The 21,749-nt window shown below is 44.6% G+C and overlaps 1 protein-coding gene across 7 annotated transcripts in view; it reads right to left on the bottom strand.

The window, feature by feature from the left end:
- Window positions 1-9,432: 9,432 nt before the first annotated feature.
- Window positions 9,433-21,749, bottom strand: part of PLPP4 (phospholipid phosphatase 4) — a 124,044-nt gene continuing 111,727 nt past the window's right edge. For 6 of the 7 annotated variants that reach the window (XM_032281832.1, XM_032281827.1, XM_032281828.1 and 3 more), the window contains one exon: window positions 9,433-10,000. Coding sequence is in view for 6 of the 7 variants with exons in the window: in XM_032281827.1 (XP_032137718.1) it covers window positions 9,801-10,000 (200 nt within the window). In the remaining variant the exon portion in view is untranslated. The remainder of the gene's footprint in view (window positions 10,001-21,749) is intronic. The other variant, XM_032281826.1, reaches the window with a different exon arrangement.

Here is a 21,749-nt window from a genome sequence, read left to right as displayed (position 1 = left end):
GCTGCAGAATTCCATCTGGAAAGGCTTAGAAATTGACCACCCCAGGCAGGAAGAACAACCAAATTCACGGCAAGCCGGAACTGTGTGTGGTGTTAAATGTGCAGGCTCTGCAGAGAGATTGCAGGATTCAAATCCCCGTTCTCTGCTCACTGGCTGTGTGATATAGGTCAAGGTTCTAAACCTCTCTGTGCCTCTTTGTCCTCATCCGGCCCATGACATTTCTCCATGTGGGTCAGGCTGGTTTCACAGGGGAAGCAAAAGCTTCTTTCTCACAATGCTGTGCTGAGTGCCTGAGAACCTGATATAAGCACATACGGCAGCCCTGGACACAGAGTTAGCACTCAGTAGCTAGTTTATATATATGTGTATATATAATTATAATATTAAATTAAATTAAAATATATTATATATTATATATACTATAGTATATATAATTAATAGATAGATGATTGATGGATACATGATAGCACAGATGGCCTGGAGGCCACAGGAGAGTCCCAAGGGTGATTATATATATAGATACACACATATATATATAATATATATAGAAAGAGAGTAGTATATAGAGGCAACTATTATCATTGCTATTTCTTCCTCTCTCTCAGCTCAGAGGGTCTCCCAGAGCAGCCAGTCCTCATGGCCTGTCCCCAGAATGGAAGAACAGGTGGAACCTAATGCCATCACCCCACAGTATCATTGGCAAGTTGTATGGCATCCCTTTGTTAATAAATCCCTTTCCCTCCATTAGATTAAAAAAGGAAAGAAATGGAATGAACAGCGTTCTGCCTGCCTTCTCCTCCACATCTCCAAGGTGGGACGCTTTGCCATAGACTCCCAAATCACTCAGCTTCATGTGACCATTGTGCCAGGAGGAGCATGAGGTGGCACCTGTCCAGCCCCTGCATGTCACTGCACAAAGTTGAGTCTACAGAAGGAAGTGACGCTTGCAAGGCTACACGCTGGTGGCTGTTGGGGATGGGAATGCAGAGCCCTGGGCCTCACTTGCTATCTCTCTGTCTCTCTCCATTGTTTCCCATGTGAAACTGGCCACAATTCAAAGAGACAGGCACAGCAAAGAGGGTTTTATAATATGTGAGCCTCAGGCCATATTTTGTCCCAAACCACACCTGTGTCTCCCATTCCTGTCCCTCCCCGCCCTTGCCACATGGCTCCTTGTCATGTGGCACCAGGCTCTCCAGAACCCCAGTGTCGGAAGGTGTCCCTCTGAACATTGATGATTTTCCACCACGATGGAGCAACTGGATTCTCAATGGCCAGAGGTGCAGGGAGAGCAGTCAGACTTGTCCTGAGGAGCAGTGACAAGGTGGATGGCACCACCTTGTGAGAGAGGAGAGCAGCAGGATTCTCCCGTCACAGCAGCATACAGGTGCCCCCAGCCAGATGGCCTTTCCCAAGTGCAGAGTTTCAGGCTGATCTGGACACTCAAGATTCCCAGCTTCTGTGCTGAGGAGTCCTGGCCTGCTCTTGACATGGCGAGGCCCCAGTTACCCTGAGAGCCTGCTTCCCAGGGGCTCTCTGGTTTGAGGCCTGCAGTCAACACCTCCGGAAGTCCATTTGGCAACTCAGTGGATACTCTGAGCATCTGGGGGAAGAAAGCACTTGCTGGCCTCGCCCTTGGGACTCTCCTGTGGCCTCCAGGCCATCTTTGCTTTCTCTGCTCCTCCTGGAATCTGAGGGGTTCTTGTCCCCAGGAGATCAGCCTGTCCTCCTGACATTGGCACAGGAGACAGCAAACCTACACCACAGATACACGAGCTTCAGCAGAGCCAAAGAAGCAAGAGCTCTGTTATACATAGGCCTGGATGCTATTGTCTTGCTCTGACAAGCTGTGTGATCTTGGGCAGGTGGCTTGCCTTCTCTGATCCCTAGTTTGTTCATCTGTAAAGTGGTGGTGGAAATTGTATGAATGACCCCATTATTACTCTGGACACAGAATACCCAGTGCTACTCAAAATCCTGGCACTGAGTTCTTAGGAAGAACGCTCTGTACAAGGAAGGCCAGGGAGTGTAGAATTCATCAATCCAAAAAAAAAAAAGAAAAGGGAAAAAAAAGAAAAAAATTTCATCTATCAAAGATTTTAAACAAAATGGTCAGCATGTGAGAGAGGCTGAAGACACGACTCTTCTGGGAAACACGTTCATGTAGACCAGCCCTCACAACTCAGTGACAGATCACATTGACCAATCACAAGAGCTAACATTTATTGAGCACTTACTGTGTACCAAGCCCTGTACTAAGCACTTTCTGTACACACCTTTTTCATTGAATCCTCACAAAAAAACAGCTTATACATGAGAACACTGAATCTTCGAAACATTTGTAACTTGCTCAAGGAAGTATCTGAGCTGGATTTGAACCCAAGCCCAGTGGAGTTTGCTCTTGTCTGTTATGAGGGTGGAAAGCCACTCTATTTTGATGATATTCATCAGGTCAACCCCCAAAGGCAGCCCCTGCTTTGGCTTGGGGGTTCCCCCTCTAGCTATCAGCAGTGAGTGTGACTTCAAGGATCGTTCTTTTCTGTTGGTTTTAGAGATATGGTCTCTGTCACCTAGGCTCGAGTATAGTGATATGATCATAGCTCACTGCAGCCTCAAGCTCCTGGCCTCAAGTGACGCTCCAGCATGGACAACATAGTGAGACACCATCTCTACAAAATGGCCTCATCACTTGAACTCCTGGCCTCAAGTGATCCTCCTGCCTCCATCTCCTAAAGTGCTAGGATTACAAGTGTGAGCCAATGTGCCTGGAAGGGATCTTTCTTGAGCTCCGGGGTATAGATAGGGCTGACTGGGAGGCCCGGATAACCAGCTGAAGATCAGAATGTTCTACAAAATCTGCTTCAGGCAATGGCAAGTCCAAGTGAGACACAGTTTATATGATGTAGGGAGAGCTATATAACTATTCACCTTTAGACACTCTCTAGTGTGTGTGTCTGTACATGTGCACACATGTGTGTACATATGTACAAGGAGGTATCTGATTCCTAAGTAAGACTGTGTCCATCATTTTCTAAAACTCTCCTTTCACTGAAGCTCTCTCTGCATACTCACTGGCTCCTGGTATACAGGTACAAGCACTTTTTACCCGATTTGTTTCTATGTGAATGGAAACATTCTGTAATCCCTAAGAGGTTCATAAGGCTTTGGGTCTTTTCATGGGTTTTTCTAATTTCACATTTTTTTCCCATAATTCAAGTATCCATCAGCTTAGCTCACCCTCTTCCTTGAATAGCTGGAGGTTCTCCCTGCCCCTCTTATTTCAGGAGACCTGCTAAGGAGTGAGCCTTGGTGTATGGGGGCTTCTCCTTAGCACCCCCAAAGCTGCCTGCCCTGGCCTGCCTTAGGCTCAGGCGGGCCTTTTTCACCCAAATAGCTGGTGCCTGGAGCAACATCTGACTTAAATTGAACACCTCTCAGATATATTATTTTTTCTAAAAATCAACACAGTGAATTTTGCTGTATTATTAATTCAACCTTCTTATAGGGGGAATCTGGCTCCCTAAGAGGATAAATTGTATCATTACCTCATGGTGGCAGCAGCAATTAACAGAGGGATTATAATTCAATTAGGGTTTTAATACCTGATTACCATAACAGTGTTGCCAGTGAAATTTTCCTCCTTGTATCAGAATTGCTATTTACTCTTCAGAGATGTTACAGACTGTTTATGTCCTCCCCAAATTCATATGTCAAAATCTGAATTTCCATTGTGATGGTATTAAGAGGTGGAGCCCTTTGGGAGGTAATTAGCTCATAAGGGGACAACTCTAATTAATGGGATTAGTGCTTTTATAAGAGGGACCCCCAACTAGTTCCCTTGTCCCTGCCACCGTGTGCGGACATAGTAAAAAGACAGGGGTCTATGAGCCCTGAAGCACAGCCTCACCAGACGCTACATCTGTAGGTGCCTTGATTTTGGACTTCCCAGCCTCCAGAACTGTAAGAAATACATTTGTGTTGTTTATAAGCCACCAGTTTATGATATTCTAGATAAAAGAATATCATATCAGCCTGAACAGACTAAGAAAAGAGAGTTTTAGTGCTGGGTGCTTACTTTATTCATGTCTCAGATACCGCAGGAATTCTGCAATAATCACAACTGTCATGGTTTGATATCTTATTATGTTATTGCAAAGGTAACTGGCATTTTGACCACTACTGTTAATAGCAAAATCACAATTACTTTTGCACCAACCAACCTAATACATTCTTAATCACTAAACTATTGTATAAGGTCCTATAAGGTTTGGTGTTATTCCTGTTTTAGAGATGCAGACACTGAGGCTCATGGGTGTGAAGCAGTTTGCTCAAGGTTAAGTGGCAGAGATGTTCGCAGGGCTGCCTGGCCCCATGCTAAGTGCTTCTCACCCTTCATGTCATCCTTGAAGAGCACCCTGTATGTAGACAAAAGCAGGTATTTAGCGTCACAGTGTATGATGTCCCCAGGGCATCTGTGACTGTGTTCTGTGTAGTCTGGCGATCTTTCCAGGGCAAAAAAAGAAGAGACACCACCCATGACTCAGCATACATTGTGTTAAGATATTACAGTCACTGTCTGTCTCTGGGAGCATTATTATTCCTGATTATTTACAGAATCCACTGGCAAGTAGTCATGGCAGCACCACTGCAAGCACTGGCATGAAAAGATGTCAACAAGGAATGAAAAGGGGCATGTTTCACAGTGAAAACAATTTCTTCACTGCAGGACTTTTCAGGACCTTTAATATGCTATTTTACATTTGGATCCATAAGAGAATTTAGAATCTATTTTCACGAAGCTGGACCGGTTCTGTGAAATTCCCTTTGAGAAACACTGGTGTGAGGCCATCTCTTCTTTTCCTCTGCCTTCACACCCGCAAAAACTACTTCTGGATTTCTAGTTCTTCATTTCCTCTACTCCCAGACACAGCAATAGTGCAAATTACGTTAAAGTATTTATCCTAATTGAGACTGAACTCCTTTGGCCTAGGTTGGTTATAGCCAGGGACTATCAAAGCCATTTTCTAATATATTAACAATTCTTGACCAAAGCAGGTACACGTGTCCCCAAGCACATGGTGTGCTGAGAACAGATATGACATGTCCATCAAAGTTTTAAAGGCGTAAACACAAACACACGTGCCAGGGAAAAAATATTCCCCAAAGAGGCACACATCTTTAAAATTCATGATAAATTTCACTCTGAAATTGGCACTTTTTTTTTTTTTTTACTCTTTAAAACTTAGGAAAGTGGTTTTGCTTTGTTGCTGTTGTTTTGCTTTTATTTGTTTTGAACTGGGTAACAGAGAGCAAGATCCAAGCACTGTGTCAGACTTCCCTCGAAATGCTACTATAGCTGGGTTTATTTCGTGTGTGTGCCAGAATTTGGAATCACTAAATGCTAAAGACTTGGGGAACATGCCAGTTTAGATTAACTAACTGCCAGGCATTCTCTGAAATTTCCACATGGGGTTTGCATGATGGATGAACTAACCTTTGGAAAGCTCGGTTTTGACAGGTGGGAGTGGAATTTTGAAGCCCGGTGTCATCAATGCAATGCTCTATAAACCTTTGGAAATAACTCTCCCACATCTGGGGAACTGGAACTGATCAAATTAAAGCTCTTCTTCGGAAGATGTTTCAGTTGTAAGAAACAGAAAGCAACTCTAGCTGGGGGGAGAATGCATGCATTGGCAGGTCTGGGTGGCCCACAGTACTGAAGGAAGAAGAGCTGAGCAACCATTTCGGGCAGGCAGGGAATGGGGCATTCTGGGGTATCTGGAAGTAGGGGCTTATGTTTTTCTTCTCTAAAATGCCACCATTAAGGTAGCTCAGCTCTGTTCTAGCTCCTAAGAGTTAGACTGAGATTGGCTCACCTAGGCTGGGGGTTTCCCTTTTGACAGTAGGCTTGGGTGGGGAGTGGGAGGGAGACTTTGCCAGTCATCATCCCTGGAACCCTAGCCCTGTGTGTGAAGATTTTTTCCAAGGAAGGAAGAGCCTTCCCAAGTGGGGTCAACTCCAGATGTGAAGAGAAAGGAGATAGCTGCGGATGTGAACCATTCATACTGAACTAGAAAGAATGGGACATATCTTAAGTCATAAGTAATGGGAAGTGAGAGAACGGTGAGTTTAAGGAAAAGAACAGTATCTTCAAAAAGATAAAGCTGAGAGGAATGTGCCACAACCTTCAGGGAAATGGAGGGTGCCCGACTACAAGCACCATGGCTTTAGTTAGAAAAGCTCTTTAGGAGAAGGGCCATTCAATAGGGCTAAATAGATTGACCAAAGAGCCAGCTCTTCTGCTTAGATTCTAACCCGCTAAGAAGTCATGTGACCCCTAAAGGAGCCGGCAAACAGCCTGCCTTACATTTGTAAGTGACCAATGTGCCATTTCTGAGTTTCAATTAAACAAATGTGGTGCTGTCATAGACGCTGCTCATTGTCAACCCAACAGCCGTTCTTTAACCCTTTTCCCAAGCAGGTAGAATCTGCCTCCTGCAAGGAGACTGAAAATGCTGGATACTCCCTCTTCCAAGCCCTCTGACTTCTGGGGGTGAACATGTAACATCATTCTAGCCAATGCAAGTAAAGGAAATCTTTCTCAGGGATGCTGGGAAACATTTTCCTCCCTGATAGAGAGAGACCCACAAGTAGAGTTATCTTGTTACGTAACTGGGCTCCTTTCTTTCAGCCTTTGAGCATGATGGGATGAGGATGAGATTCTTGGGGATGCCGCAGCCACCTTGTGATCACGAGGAGAGAATCACTGGCATACTGAAGATGGTGGAGTAAGAGGATGGGAAGGGCTGGGGGCTTTGAGACCACCAACCCTTCAATTTCTGATTATTTTTCATCTTAACCCCTACTGATTAAGCTTCTTTCACTGGAGTGTATTGTTGATTGCATTCTAAGGTATCTCAATGGAAATAGTTGGCCAAGGTAAAATCAAACACTGTCATATAAAAGAAAAATTCTTGACTTCTCTTGAAAAAATCAAAAGATCTGGCAACACTGGGCCTGTCTTCCTAACTGGCAATAACAACCTGGAGCTAAAGAGGGTCAGCACCATTTTTCCTGGGGTGTATGCTCTTAGTCCTCCACAGTCTCCACTATTCCTTAATGTCCCCCACCTGCCTCATTCACTGCACTCCCTTCCTAGTACCTGAATGTATCTGAGTTTGTGGCTGCTGGTCTCTAACACGGATTTTGAGTAAGTTTACTCAATGAAGGAAGAAAATCTGGCAGCCCACAGCTCCCAGGGTGGGCTCGGGCTCTTCACGCTATGTGAAACATGCTTTGCTAAAAAGACTGAATTAAGAACCCCACATCCAAAAAGAAAGAGGGGTTGAGGAATAAATGTTCTCATTATGACCATTTAATTGGTGCGTTGTGATGTTATATTTACTTCACATTAATAGAGCATGAAATTAAAACATAAGGCTCTGCAAAAATGCCTGCCTTTTGCAAACTGGCTTACACTGTTCATTACGGCTCCTGAGCATCCTACCATTGGCTTCCTATTGTTACATCATTCGTAATTTCAATTATATTTTAATCAAAGCTTTTATGTGGACAGTCTTAGAATTTTCCATGTAATTATCAGCATTAATAACTCTCTGTTGTTACTTTGCAGAGTGCTTCCTGGCCATTTATCTTTAAATAAAATTATTTATATTAAATTTACACGTTATGGTCTAGAATTTTAAGTCATCATTAACTGAAGTATAACACTTTTCCTTTCCTCCTGCTTTCTGTTACTCAGATAAAATTAGGATCAAATAAGAATATGGGCCACATCAGGAGGGTTTTTTTTTTTTTTTAACAGTAGCAAATGATTCTTTTCCTACATTTCTATTTTGGGCTTTATTTTTGAAAACTGGAGTTTTCAGTTATTATTTAATTTTCTAATTTTATATGAATTTTAGCTCAGAATTTAAAATTACATCTTTTCAATTGCTATGATTTAGTTCTTAAAATATCTCACATTCATCTTTTCAAAGTTGCTTGCCAATGTAACTGCTATAATTTTTTAAAAAATTAATGGCTTGACTTTGGGTGGAAATCAATTCAAGCCTTCCCCTCTGCTACTCCATCCATGAGACATTCACATGACTTTGTGCCAAAGCCAGTTTGGAAGGACCAGGGCTGGAGAGGGCTGCACTGGGAGTCATGGTACATGCACTCCAAGGGTAAGCCCATGGAGCTTAACAGAAATGGCTGACCAAAGATATTCTGATGCTTCTAATTTGCACACCCAGCCCAGGGTTGATCAGCTGACACTTTAGGTAGCCACTCGAGTCTCTCAAAATGTAGTCTGTTATGCTAACTGCCCAAAAGTGACACTCTTGGCTGGGCGCGATGGCTCACACTTGTAATCCCAGCACTTTGGAAGACCTAGGTGGGTGGATCACTTGAGGCTAGGAGTTCGACACCAGCCTGGCCAATGTGGTGAAACCCCATGTCTACTAAAAATACAAAAATTAGCCAGGCGTGGCTGGCACCTGTAGTCCTAGCTACTTGGGAGGCTGAGGGATGAGAATACCTCGAACCCAGAGATGGAGGTTGCAGTGAGCCAAGATCGCACCACTGCACTCCAGTCTGGGCGACAGAGTGAGACTCCATCTCAAAAAAAAAAAAAAAAATAGTGACACTCTGGATAGCATAGATGCATCGCCTCATAGCATGCAGGCCAAGGAATCTGAAGAACCACATGGTACATCCAATAGGCACTGGATGAAGGCAAAGAGCTGAGCGAGAGACACAGCATATTCCTGATTCTGTTCTTGTACCTTCTACCAGAGCTCTATCATGCGGAAACATTGCCCGCCAGCTAGGAACAGGAACACGCCACCACTTAGAGAATCCTTAGAGCAGAGCTCTGCAAAACTCAGATCCTAAAGGGGAAAAACTCTCAGACTGAAGCTGCTTCTTACCTCCAGTGGCCACCCAGCCACTCCCTTGAGATGAGCCCCAGGCATGAAGTTTCTGATCTGTAAGATGAGTCACACTACTTCTTGTAGAAAAGCCAAGTAAAGCCCCACTCCCCCCAAAATTCACTGTATGAGGTTGAGCTACAGAACTGGTTCATAAACTTAGGCTGAAAGATGGGAAGGATTTTGTGCCCCCGAACCCTTAGCGAACTGCAGTGACCTCATTCCCCACACATGCTCTCATGCATCTTCATGCTTATTATGTTTGGTGGAGGTCTGTGCATGAAGTTATTAATTTTATTTGCTTCCAGTTTCAATGATTCAAAAGCCCTGGCAATGCTCAAGCTGTCACTCAAAGTTTCAAATCTATTTTAGACATGACGTATGAGAAGCTGATGGCTCAGAAAGGTTCTGAGCCTTTGCTTCCAAGCTCAACACCTGGAATGACCTACAGACAGAACTGGCTTTGGGTCATTGCATCTCCAAATGACTTGTTGCACTGGGGGGCCAACACCAAGTCTTCCAGGTGGGAGGTTTTATTATGTTTTACAACCATGAAAACATAGGAAGGTGGCTGTTAGAGCAAACATTTCAGATAGACAGATCGGCCAAGCTCCCCAACGCCCACCTTCGCATCCTCTTCCTTGCATCTCTCAGAGATTGTTCCTGGTGTCCTTCACTTGCAAATTCAAGAATGTTGAAAGTAGACATTTAAAGTAGCAGGAACACCATCAGTGAAACAGAAGCAGAAGTACGATGACTTTGAGAAACAACTGATGAAAAATACACTACAGAAACCATTTCTATTGTGTTATGATGTCAGGGTGGCAGATGGCCCAGGGCTTAGCGTCCATCCTCCCAGGACACTGGTCATACGGGGCCTTCAGTGATCCCCTCCAGAGGCAAGCTGGGTGCGCTGTCAGCTGTGGGCCTCTCCTCTTTCTTCAGTGAGGCTGGGACTTGGAGACTAACGTAGGGTTTATGGCAAGCTGTGTTGGCCAGAGGAGGATAGTGCTGTCTGTAGCAAATGTATGCAAAAATGAGGCCGATGACTCCGCCCACAAAGGAATCTAGGCAGGAAACAGCAGAGCGGGGAAAAATGCGTTACTATTTTTTCATATGCGGCCAGTTACATTTTCCAGAAAGCACCTTTCCTGCCTGTTCTAGGGACTGGTTTGCTTACAGGACCCCCTGAAAGACTAAAGGAAAGAGAAACCATGGTGGTGGGCTCTGCAAACTGCCATCATTCCTGGCACTTAACCACTTAAACATTAAAAAATGAGTTCCTGATTCTTTTTTCCCTGTATTGCTTTTTGCTTTTTTTTTTTTTTTTTTTTTTTGAGAAAGTCTTGTTCTGTCACCCAGACTGGAGTGCAGTGACACGATCTCTGCTCACTGCAGCCTCCGCCTCCCGGGTTCAAGTGATTCTCCTGCTTCAACCTCCCAAGTAGTTGTGATTACAGGCACACACCACCACACCCAGCCAATTTTTGTATTTTTAGTAGAGACAGGGTTTCACCATGTTGGCCAGGCTGGTCTCGAACTCCTGACCTCAAGTGATCTGCACACCCGGGCCTCCCAAAGTGCTGGGATTATAGGCGTGAGCCACCACACTGGCCCTTCTCTGTATTTCTTTAACTCACACCTGAGCATTGCATAAACTCAGATTTGTATTCCTGATTTTTGAAATCAATTCTAAATTCTGGAAGAAGAATTCAACCCATCTCTGTAGGCTCTAAATCTCTTGGGAGCTATAATTCTTTTTCTTTAGTAAGTTCCCACCAGAGTCCTGTAATGTTGCTGGTGTGCTGCAAAAAGCCAGCAGGTGCACTGGTTTCTGCCTCGTGATGAGTAATTTCCCAGGGATGAAATGAACTTTCTGAGTCACAGACAAAGTGAATAAAACATTTTAAGATATGCCTGTGTTGACAAACTCAGCAGACCTCTGGCAGGAAGGGCTCAATTCTCTAACACCTAACAGATCTTACCAACTGGGAGGCAAGGGCGGAGCAGGCAAGGCAGAAGGGTGCATCTGCAGGGAATACCAGCCCTCCACCCTAGGGCAGCCCCTTGCCAAAGAGCACATTCAGGTAGTTCTCAATAGAGACCTCATAAAAGCGGCTCACACCAGCAACCCTCACTTAGTATCTGCATGTGTGTTCACTTTAACTGTCTATGGGTTATTTTTGCTAAAAAGGTTCTAGTCCAGTGGAAAATCTCCCCTAACAAAAAGATTTGGAACTCTTTTAAGGTTGCTGTCAGGCTGAACTGCAATTCTCTGCTGGGGGGGTCTCCAATTTCACAGTTATTATCTTGTTGAATTGTATAGACTTCCCATAGACAGGCAGGATCAGCCTCATTTTCCCCGAAAGAATTGGGCTTGAACCCTGGAATCCTGATCCTGCAGTTGCACTGATCCATGGTGCTGTGCTCACACCCTGGCAGGTTCATTCCAGGCTTGATATCCACATGACTCTCTGAGGTCCCAGCCTTCCGGATGCAGCAGGCCATGGCCTGAAGGGTGTGTCCACCTGCATTCAGGTAGAAGGCAACAGTTTTCCTGAAGGGTCAGTGCTCAGGGTGATAATTTTCCCAACACTTCCCAGTGAGCAACACACTGTATAGAGACTTCAGTTTAACTCACAAACTAATGTCCCTGTGTCTCCTGTAGGCGACATTTTGAATGGTTGTCAAGGAAATGTATCTTTCAAGAAAACACGCTGTTCAATGTTTAGAAACGTGTATCATGCCTATCAGTCTTTTTGTGATCCTGTTATTATGTATCCTGGTTCTATCTAGATCTAACAGGATAATTTCTGAGGACAGGGACAATATTTTCATATTTCAGTGCCTTTCACAGAATTGCTTCTACTGTCATCATTTCTATGAAGCTCATAGTAAAACATAAAAGGTTCCATAATGAATAGGTTTATCTTCTTTAAAATAAATTTGTAATTTCATGCATGTAATTTTATTAATCTGCAATAGCAAAGCAGGAACAGTCGTATAAATAAAAGAAAAGCTCTTTTATTTTAGACATGTCTGTGATGGTAGCATAAGCTTTCAGTGCATGCAGACCAAGAGCCCAGTCACCATGCTGGAGCTGGACTTGGGACACAGCAGTTGACGATGATCTCTCAGGAGCAAATAGGTGCAGCCATTCTCATGCTTGGCTGACTCCTTCCTACTGCTGTAAGAGGACAGCCAAGCCCCTGTGTCATTCAAGGCTGCAATCCTGGCCCTGCCAACCATCCCAGCCATTTCCCCTTCACCCATCCTTCCAAAGCCATGGGCTTCCCTTTTGTTCCTCAAATACATGTGCTTCTTCCCCTCTTGGAGGTCCACATGTACGATTCTAATCCTGAATTCCTAGGAATCCCTTTCTCCTCACACCTTCCCTTAATCAATTTCTTTTCATATTTCAGAGCTCAACTCCATATCATTGTGCAACATAACCTCATGTGATCCCCAGGCTAGACCAAGTCTCCCAGTTACACAAGTTAATAGTCCCTCCCCACTCCCTGTGCAATCAGGGTGGAGAACAATGACACACTGTGCGATTGTTTAATGTTTAATGCTGGACTCAAAACTCTGTGTGGGTTGGCTGTTGATTCCTTCAACAACTTGGCCAATACCTTGTTCAGAGCATAATTATGTTTGTTGAGGGAAATGGATACATAGCGGCTCAGGGTTAGATTGGGTTGTGGTCCTGAGTGTTTTTGGGTGTGCCCCTTTCCCATTCTGGTCCTCTTGATGACCTCATCAGTAACATATGAGCTTGGAACCACAAGTGCAAGGCGGCTAGGATGCCTTGTTATATAAATGTTCCTGGAATTTGATCCTGAGTCAGCCTACCGAGGCCACATATCAAGATTATTTGGAGACTCTACCAAGGTGCACTTAGAAAATAGGTCATATCCCCTAGCACTTGGGAGACCGAGGAGGGTAGATGGCCTGAATTCAGGAGTTTGAGACCAGCCTGGGCAACTCGAGGAAACCCCATCTCTACTAAAAAATAAAAATAAATAAATAAATAAAAATAGCCGGTCATGGCAGCACGTGCCTTAATCTCAGCTACTCCAGAGGCCGAGACAGAAGAATTGCTTTAACTCAGGAGGTAGACGTTGCAGTGAGCCAAGATTACACCACCGCACTCCAGCCTGGGTGACAGAGCAAGAATCTGTCTCAAAAAAAAAAAAAAGAAAAAAGAAAAAAGAAGAAAACAGGTCATATTCTTTTCTTGGTTGAGGTAAAATATCATTTAGTAACAAAAGTCATTCTAATTGGTCAAAGGGAGAGACCAAATAATTGTCACTGCTTTCTCCCCATAGGAGTTCAGACTTAAACAACTGATGAACACTGTGTCACGTCATAGTAGCTGTCTGGCAGAAAGGCAAGGAATACAAATTTGTGTCTGCTCAGACTTGGTGAGCAGCCATCAGGGTAGGATAGGATTGGAAGACAACAGGGAAAGCAGGAGGCATTCCCAAGAATGAAGAAGAAGAGGAGGAGGCAGCAGACCCATCCCCGAGAGAAGAACTGTTGGCCATTTGGAGGCTCCTGGGGCTGTGGTAAAGTAACCACCACTTACCCTCATCCTGACCCAAGAATCTGCCATGCTGAGAAATCCTAAGGCTAAGGTGTTGCAGTCCCTATTAGGGCAAGCTGCTTTTCCTCTCTGAGTTTCCTTATCTCTCAAATGTAGCTCTCAATATCCACCTCATTGAGTTGTGATGATAATTTAACAATATGATCATTTGATGATAATTTAATAAAATGATCACTTCATGAAGTATGCCAAATAGGACATAAAAATAGTATCCATCCTTGTTATCCTATGCCATTCCTCTCACATTCTACTCCAGAACTGCTGAAGGCTTTTTCATCCTCCGCTGTCCTTCTCCTCACACATAACTCAGCAGTTTACAGTTCTCTCCTCTTTGGCTACATTTTCATAGCATTGTAAATAAACCTCTAAGGAACTTAAAAACACATTTGTCACCCAAGAAATATTCTGGAGCAGGGCCACAGGGTGTAATTAACATGATTAAATAAAGTTGCTTAAATGAAGAATCTCTTCACTAGCCTATAGCCACCAGCCTGTAAAATGTGCTAGGCCTTTTTCTAGTTCAAGGTCTTAGAGTGGCATGATTGTTAAGTTTTTCCTCTAACCGCAGGAAACAGCCCCCTGGGGTATTTTTATTAGCATCTAAAATGATCCACAACATCTGCATTTGAGCCATTGACTAAACAGACCAAAGGGCAAAACCTACAAATAACACTACTCAACATTCTATTTTCTGCAGCATAGCATCTCATTAGGTGGATCATTGACCAAAAGACATCGAACCATTCCAGGAATGTTTCCCAGACTTACTGACATAGCAGCATGCATGGAAATGACAATTCCTGCCAATTCTGTTTTCCCTTTTAATGGAATGAGTGAAAAGTGAGATCACAGGTGCTATGGGAGTTATCAGAAGTGACAAGGGCAATGAACAGTCTCCCTAAGCTGCTTCTCAGCAACGTCATTTTTGGGCTGTGTTTATTACAAAGGTGGTGGACAAGATCCACCTTTGTAATAGCACTTGAAGGAGCTTGTCATCAATTGCCTCAAGTGGGCTATTACTCTTTTAATAAAATCACATTTGTATCCTCTTGATAGACAAGCAATCGGGACAAGAGAGCCCTTCTTGGGGGAAAAACACTTGGGATTAACTTTGCCCCAAATCAACTGGAAGTCTCAAAAGGGAAATAAATGGATCTCCATGTCTTTGAAATCCAAAATACTTCTGTCTCCTTACTTAGAACTGATGTCCTTCATTTGTACACATGCATTGCATATGTATCAGGTGTCAGACATGGCAGCCAGGCCTAGGGCACAGGCTGAATAAATGGGACAAGTCCCTGTTATCCCAGAGTTTTCAGCTACAGGGCAAGACAGACACTAAACCATGACAGCCTTACCAGCTATGATAAGCACCATGAAGGAAACAGGTGAGGGTCTGTGAGCTTCCCCAGCACAGAGACCTGGGCTATTCTGGAGCAGAGGTTTTGCTGAAGACATGACCATCAGGCTAAGACCTGAAGGATGAGCAAGAGTCAACCGTGAGAAGCTGAGGAGTAGAGGAAAGGAGTGCACTTGTGGTTTTCCAGGCAGAGAGAAGGGTATGTGTGAAGGTGCTGATGACAAAGGAGGTTTGGTAAATCTGAGAAAATGAAGGTAGACCTGTGTTTTAAGAGAGGGGTAGCAGCTTTGTAAGACTACAGGACACAAGTTGACCTGTCATCTGGTGTGGGGTGAAGCAGAATGTTTTCCATGTCCCTTTGTGGCTCTGTGGAGCCCTCGGCATGGACCAGGGCCCCCCCTCTTTCTCTGGGCTGCCATCTATGCACTCCATGGCCTCACACCTACCACCAGTGGGGTTTCCTATTTCTGACTATATGTCATTGTCTAGGACTCTGGGATATTTCATTCCTACTTATTTCCCAGAGCTCAGCAGACTTTTATTCAGCAAACGGGGAACTGACACTGAACAACATCTACAAGAGGCACTAAAGAATCAACATCACCAGCCACAAAGGGCCACATATTATACTGTTCTATTTATATTCAATGTGCAGAGTACGCAAACCCATAAAGATAAAAAGTAGATCAGTGGTTGCCAGGGCCTGGGCCACGGAGGAATGAGAAGTGGTTGCTGAGAGATAAGGGTTTCTTTGGGGTGATGAAAATGTCCTAGAATTAGATAGTGGTAATGGTTGCACCATTCTGGATATATAAAAATGTTTCTATACATTAAAAGGGAGAATTTTATAGTTGAGAATTATAAAGAAAGCTGTTCTTTAAAAAGGAAGGAGAGAATTGACACCAGATGAGCAGATAAGCTCCAATGGTAGTGGAAAGAGCGACTCTGAGTCAAGCATCCTGGATTTGAATCCTTACCTATAAAATTGACAAAACCCTGCCCCTTCATCATGAGGTCAAAAGACAGGAAAGGACCTTATGAGTTCTGCCATACTGAGGTGCCAGGCTGTCCTCATCTGTTGTGGCACACAAAAGCAGAAAGGCCTCTGAAGATGTGCTGTCACATCCTATGGAAGATCATCCTTTCTGTCACCATGGCAGCCTCCAACATCACTAAGCTGGCTTGACTTGGGACCTTTATGCCTTGGGCTCCATGACCCAAGGTACTAGGGCAAAAATCAGCTCTAGCAAACCCAATGACTGCCCGTGATATTCTTGTTGTTGTTCTTTTTATACTTTCCAGTAATTCTACTACTTGTGAAACTTCATGTTTCTGTGATTTTGAGTTTCTATAAAAGACCTTACCTAGCAGGAAGGATGCACAATAGGCCTGGTATAGTATAAGCTGAGAAGACAGCAGCTGTGTCCGTCTCACTCAGTACTGAGCCCAGTGGAGAACATGCCTGGTATGCAGGCACAAGAGACAGGAGCGAGGCAGGGAGGGAAGGAGGAAAGGAAGGAAAGGAAGGAAGGGAGGGAGGGAAGGAGGGAAGGAAGGAAGGAAGGAAGGTTGGTTGGTTTATAGTGTAACCTTTTGTTTATTTTTTAAAAGGAAAGAACTTGTAGATAATAAGTTAATTATAGTAAAACCAGGACAAAGAAAAAATGATACTAGTAAGAAAGGGACACGATTTAGTGGAAATCATCGATTTATTCAGCATGTATTTACTGAACACTGTTATAAATTAATCATGTCCTTTTGAAAGATATGCGGAAGTCCTAGTCCCTAGGACCTCAAAACACAACCTTATTTGGAAATAGGGTTTTACAGGAATAATCAAGTTAAGATAATCAGGGTGGGCCCTAATCCAATATAAGGACTACTGTCCTCATAAAAAGACAAAATTTGGACACAGAGACAGATACCCAAAGAGGAAAGCGGATGTGAGGACACACAGAGAAAACACCAGGGGAGGAGAGAGGTAGAGGCTGGAATTACTCCGCCATCAGCAGAGGCACATCTGGGGCTACTGGAAGCTGGAAAAGGCAGGGAAGGATCCTCCCCTTACTGATTTCAGAGAGACGGTGGCTTTGCCAAAGACTTCCAGCCTCCAGAACGGTGGGGCAGTGTCTTTCTGTTGTTCTAAACCACCCAGTTTTTGATATTTTGCTATGGCAGCCTTAGGACCCTGATACAAGTTCCTACTATGTGCCATGCCACCAAGAGAGACCTAAATCCCTGCTCACATGGAGATCATATTCTAGCGCAGGGAACAGCAAACTAAGTGAACCCATTCCTTTATATATCATCTATAGTCCCTTCTGGGCACTACAGCCAAATTGAGTAGTTGCAGCAGAGATCGCACGGCTACATACAGCCTAAGATATTGACTATCTGACCCTTTATAAAGTTTGCCCACCCCGTTCTAGCGGTTAGTGACAGACAACAGTCAATACATACTAAATTATTTCATTTGTCAGAAGGTGGTTAATGTACAAGGGGCAAGGGACATGGCTTGTGGGGAAGGAGCATCACAGGACTGAGAAGGTGACACTTGAGCCCAGTTTGGGAGGGAGAAGGGGAACAAGCCATGCCCGCATCTCAACAGAGCATTCCAGGCACAAAGTGGAGCCTGTGCAAAGGCTCTGAGGTGAGACAGGATGGGCCTGTTCAAGGAGCAGCCAGAAGCTCAAGGGATGCAATACTGTGAACAAGGAGGATAAGTAGCTTAACCATAGCATCAGAGAGGTACGGAGGGAGCAGATCCTGTGGGCCTTGGCAGGACACAGGCTGTGATGCGGAGTGACATGAGAGTCACTGGACCATTTTTTGCAGGAGTGACATGTGCTAACTCAAGCTCTAAAGGCACACTCCAACTGCAGTTGAGGGGCAAAGAAGGAAGGAGGGAGCCAGGCTAACAGGCTTCTGCAATGATTCAGGCAACAAGTGGTGATCACTAGACCAGAGTGGGAAGAAAAAGTTGGAATCTATATACATATGCTGAGCAGGAGGAACCACAGAACACCAAAGAAAGCTGAGAAGAGACGGGTTCCCTTGAGTAAAACAAAGGAAGGAGGCCAGTGAGACTTGGGAGCCATCAAAGTGCATCTTCCCTGGAAATTACGTAATGGGGAAACACCAGGGCTATCCTGGAGGCAGGAAGAGGGCTGAAGTCCTGACTGAGGATGGCTCTCTCGAGGCTGAAAGCACACTATGCAGTGGACTTTGACCAGAGTGAGAGGTGAGCCAGGGGCTGAGGCTTCTCATGCTCTCCTGGGCACCAACACAGAGGCGGGTGGACTTAGATGGGCAGTCAAGACTCAGAGGTTCCCAGGCAGAGGCGGGAGTTGGCAGCCGATGGTGAATGAGACTGTGGGCCCTGCCACACAGAGCAGCCAGCCGTGGAGGGAAATGAGGTGAGATCAATTCACTCAGGACTGAGGATATTTGAGGGAGAATCTCAGTGTTTTTGTTCTACCCAGGGCTGGCAGGTTTTTGGCAGAAACAATCATATTGTTCCAAGGGATCTTTTTCAAGTTGTTTCATTTAGAAAATCTACAGATTGCTTCTGACAGCACAAGGCAGGCCGGGTTAACAGTGTGTGTCCCTCTGCCGTGTGTGTGTGTGTGTGTGTGTGTGTGTGTGTGTGTGTGTGTGTGTGTGAGACAGAGAGAGAGAGAGAGAGAGAGAGAAGCAGATAGATAGATGGAGACAGACACAGAGGGGAGGGAAGGGGAGAGTGTACATAGCTGAATAGACAGACACAGAGGGGAGGGAAGGAGAGTAAGTACATAGGTGAATTTCTACCCCTTTCTAATTCTGTTTATCTACAAGACATAGGACACCTGTGGTAAATAGTTCCCTTTGTACCTGGATGGACTGACACTGGCTAAAACCAAGATAGCTGACTGAAGAACTTCAAGACCTCAGGCTTCACTGTAATCTCATTTCCATGCCAAATGACACTCTCACCAGCAGCATGACAGTTGACACTTGCCATGACAACTGGAGGAAGCCATAAAAGGAAGGCAGTGCTCTAGTTCCCAGAAGTTCACTGTCCATTTCCAGAAAAAGAACCAACTATTCCTCCTCTAGATTTTACTGCCTGACCTCTTCGTTAGAGAAACTCTAATATTTTAATCCCTTCGCCCCTCACTAACTGAAAAGTTCATCTGAGAGCTGTGTTTCCACTCCTCCATTCTTTGGCCATGGTATAAAGTTTACTCTGCTTGATGCTCACGTTTGATTTCATGTAATGGCTCTGTGACACTGAACAGCGAAAGATCCCATCCTTTGGGGCAACTGAGTTTATCAGTAACAAAAGGAAGGAGGGCTCGAGAGAGTCCTGTGAGTTGCAGGATGCCATGAGGCTTTGAAACAAAGGTTTCTTGAAGGGAATAGCTTCTCCCTGACTCTTTGAGGCCAAAAGCATTTTGTGGCACACGAAACAGTCCAGCACATATCCAACCACCAAACCACCTGCATTTGGAGGATCAATAATCTCCTGAAGTTTGGTAACTACATTAAGTTCATTTCAAATCACAGACCCTTCACCGCCCAGGCGAAGGCAATGACGGCCATCTTGAGAACTTCAGCCCAGTGAGACAACTGCATCTGTGACTGATCGAGATGCTTTCCAACCTTAGTCTGGGTGGGAACAAATGACTGTTTCATTCTTTGAGGCCTGTTCCCTTAGATTACTTCCAGAGGGGGATGCTCTTTCTTATAATGAAACACCGCACAGGCACCCAGGGCTGCTTAGAATGACCTATGATTAGAGAAACACGTATTTCAAATGTTATCTCCAAACCTAGTCACATGGGGAGAGCTTGGTTTCAGATGCAGGGACTTGAGCTGGTCAGAGGAGCTCATTATTAAGTCCAGTGATGGAGCACACAACACATTCCTGCCACTAGTAGCTATAACCCTCCATTGACAAGAAATCGTAATCACACGACAGGGTGAACAGAGGCAGAAGTCAGTTTAAGGACATGCTCCGCTCTTTCTCTGCACTTATTTTCCCTAGCATGGGGATTCTACAAGTTTGAGCACTGTTAAACACATTGTTAATCACAAAGGTGAGCCTGTTTGAAAGGGCACTGGGCTTTGCAGTTAGCATCATCTGTGAAACTCTCCAGCTTCTAGTTGACCTAAAAGCCAGAATGCCACCAGGACACAGGGCACATCACCCACATAGAGATTTAGTATTGATCCAGCTGGTTTAGCGTCTGGGGAAGTTCTGCTAAATGTCTCATGTGTCCTTCCCTATGCCATGGCCTGTGCCTCTGTATTTTCCTCATTTAATAAAACAATAGATTTTTGTATTTGAAGTTGGCTGGGGAGACAGAAAAGACCAGGGGGTGTCAACAACAGAAAATAAGCATGATAATGGACAGAGAGTCATCGGAGATTATGGACTATTTATTGGATATGACTGTGTAATTGAGTAATTGGATGTATTTCCACATTAAGCACAGTTGCTTAAATCAAAATTGAAATGGAGTCATAAAATCTCATAACATGAATGCTGTTAACTAAAGTCTATAATGAGGGGGACTTGAGTTTTGCTGATGCTAATGGGGCTCCATGTGAATTTTCACCATGATGGATGGCCCCCGCCCATGGTCACTGGGCAGCTCAGTTCACCAAAGGAAAACAAGTTATTTATCTTGATCAGGCATCCTGCCTCAAACATCCACCTACACTGCAGTTGAAGACCTCGCTCTGCATCCCTCCTCCCAACAGAAAACCTTTGAGGCCTCCTTGATTTCTCCCTTAATAACTGAGTGTTGAATGAGCAAAACTTCCCTCTCCCAGAGCACTGCTGCTTCTTAACGTGTAACAGGGGAAAGAAACATGGGGCCGGGTTATGACATAGAACGGGGATTCTCAGCCTGGGCCGTATTCACATTTGGGGCTGGATAACTCCTTGTTGGTGGGCGGGGGGTCTTGCAGTCGTAGGACATTGAGTAGCATCCCTAGTCTCTAACCCTCCACCCACTCGACGGCAGTGGCACCTACACCTCAAAGTTGTGACAACAAAAAGATGTCTACAGACATTGCTCAAAGTCCCCTGAGAGGTACAGTGAGCCTCTCCATCACCCAGTTGAAAACAACTGGTGTGGACAGTGAAGGGGAACTCAGACTCGTGAAGGGGAACTCAGGTAAAATGAGCCTGACTCAGAGACTTTTAGACATCCAAGGAAGCTGTGTTCCTCTCCTGGCTGACTCCAAGGGTATAGGTTGAACACATAATGGCAGAGCTGAACTGGTCCTTGGCCTATACCAATAACCCGTACCAACAGATGCATGTTCAGCTTGGACTACAGCAGTCTACCATGACGCAGTTTTGATTTGATTCCCAAATATGGTTCTAAGCATCACTGAACATAAATTATCTTGCTTGGCTTTCCCAATGGCCCACAGAGGATGAATATTCTCCTTCTACTGCTCAAAGTTCCTTTCTGTGCCTGTTGGACAGTAACAGTTTCAAAGCCTCAGTTGTCAGCAGGACTTGGGTACACCAGCAGCAGCATGAATTAACCATTCCCTAAAGACAAGAGCTGTGATTCCATATTCCTTCACTTCACCACGTGACACCACCACAGCTAGAAAATGAGGAACAAAACAGGGTAGGGCCAGAGAGTGCTGAAGACAGGCCAGTCTCACCTCTTAGGTTGTCAGTACAAGATCACTATGCAAAGGCTCTCACTGACTCCAAGATACAGGAAAAATTGATTCAATTCTGAAACCCCCAGACATTCCCCAAATCCAAAGTGGTTGAATAAAAGTGAAAATGTGGCATTCATAGCTTACAAATAAATCATGTTCCAAAAAAATTGTCTGCCTC

Source organism: Sapajus apella, unplaced genomic scaffold (assembly GCF_009761245.1).
Source record: "Sapajus apella isolate SASKATOON/1434 unplaced genomic scaffold, GSC_monkey_1.0 scaffold13, whole genome shotgun sequence".
In the NCBI taxonomy this organism is placed as follows: domain Eukaryota; kingdom Metazoa; phylum Chordata; class Mammalia; order Primates; family Cebidae; genus Sapajus; species Sapajus apella.
Note: the sequence above shows the minus strand (reverse complement) of the source record. Positions and strands in the feature narration are given on the sequence as shown.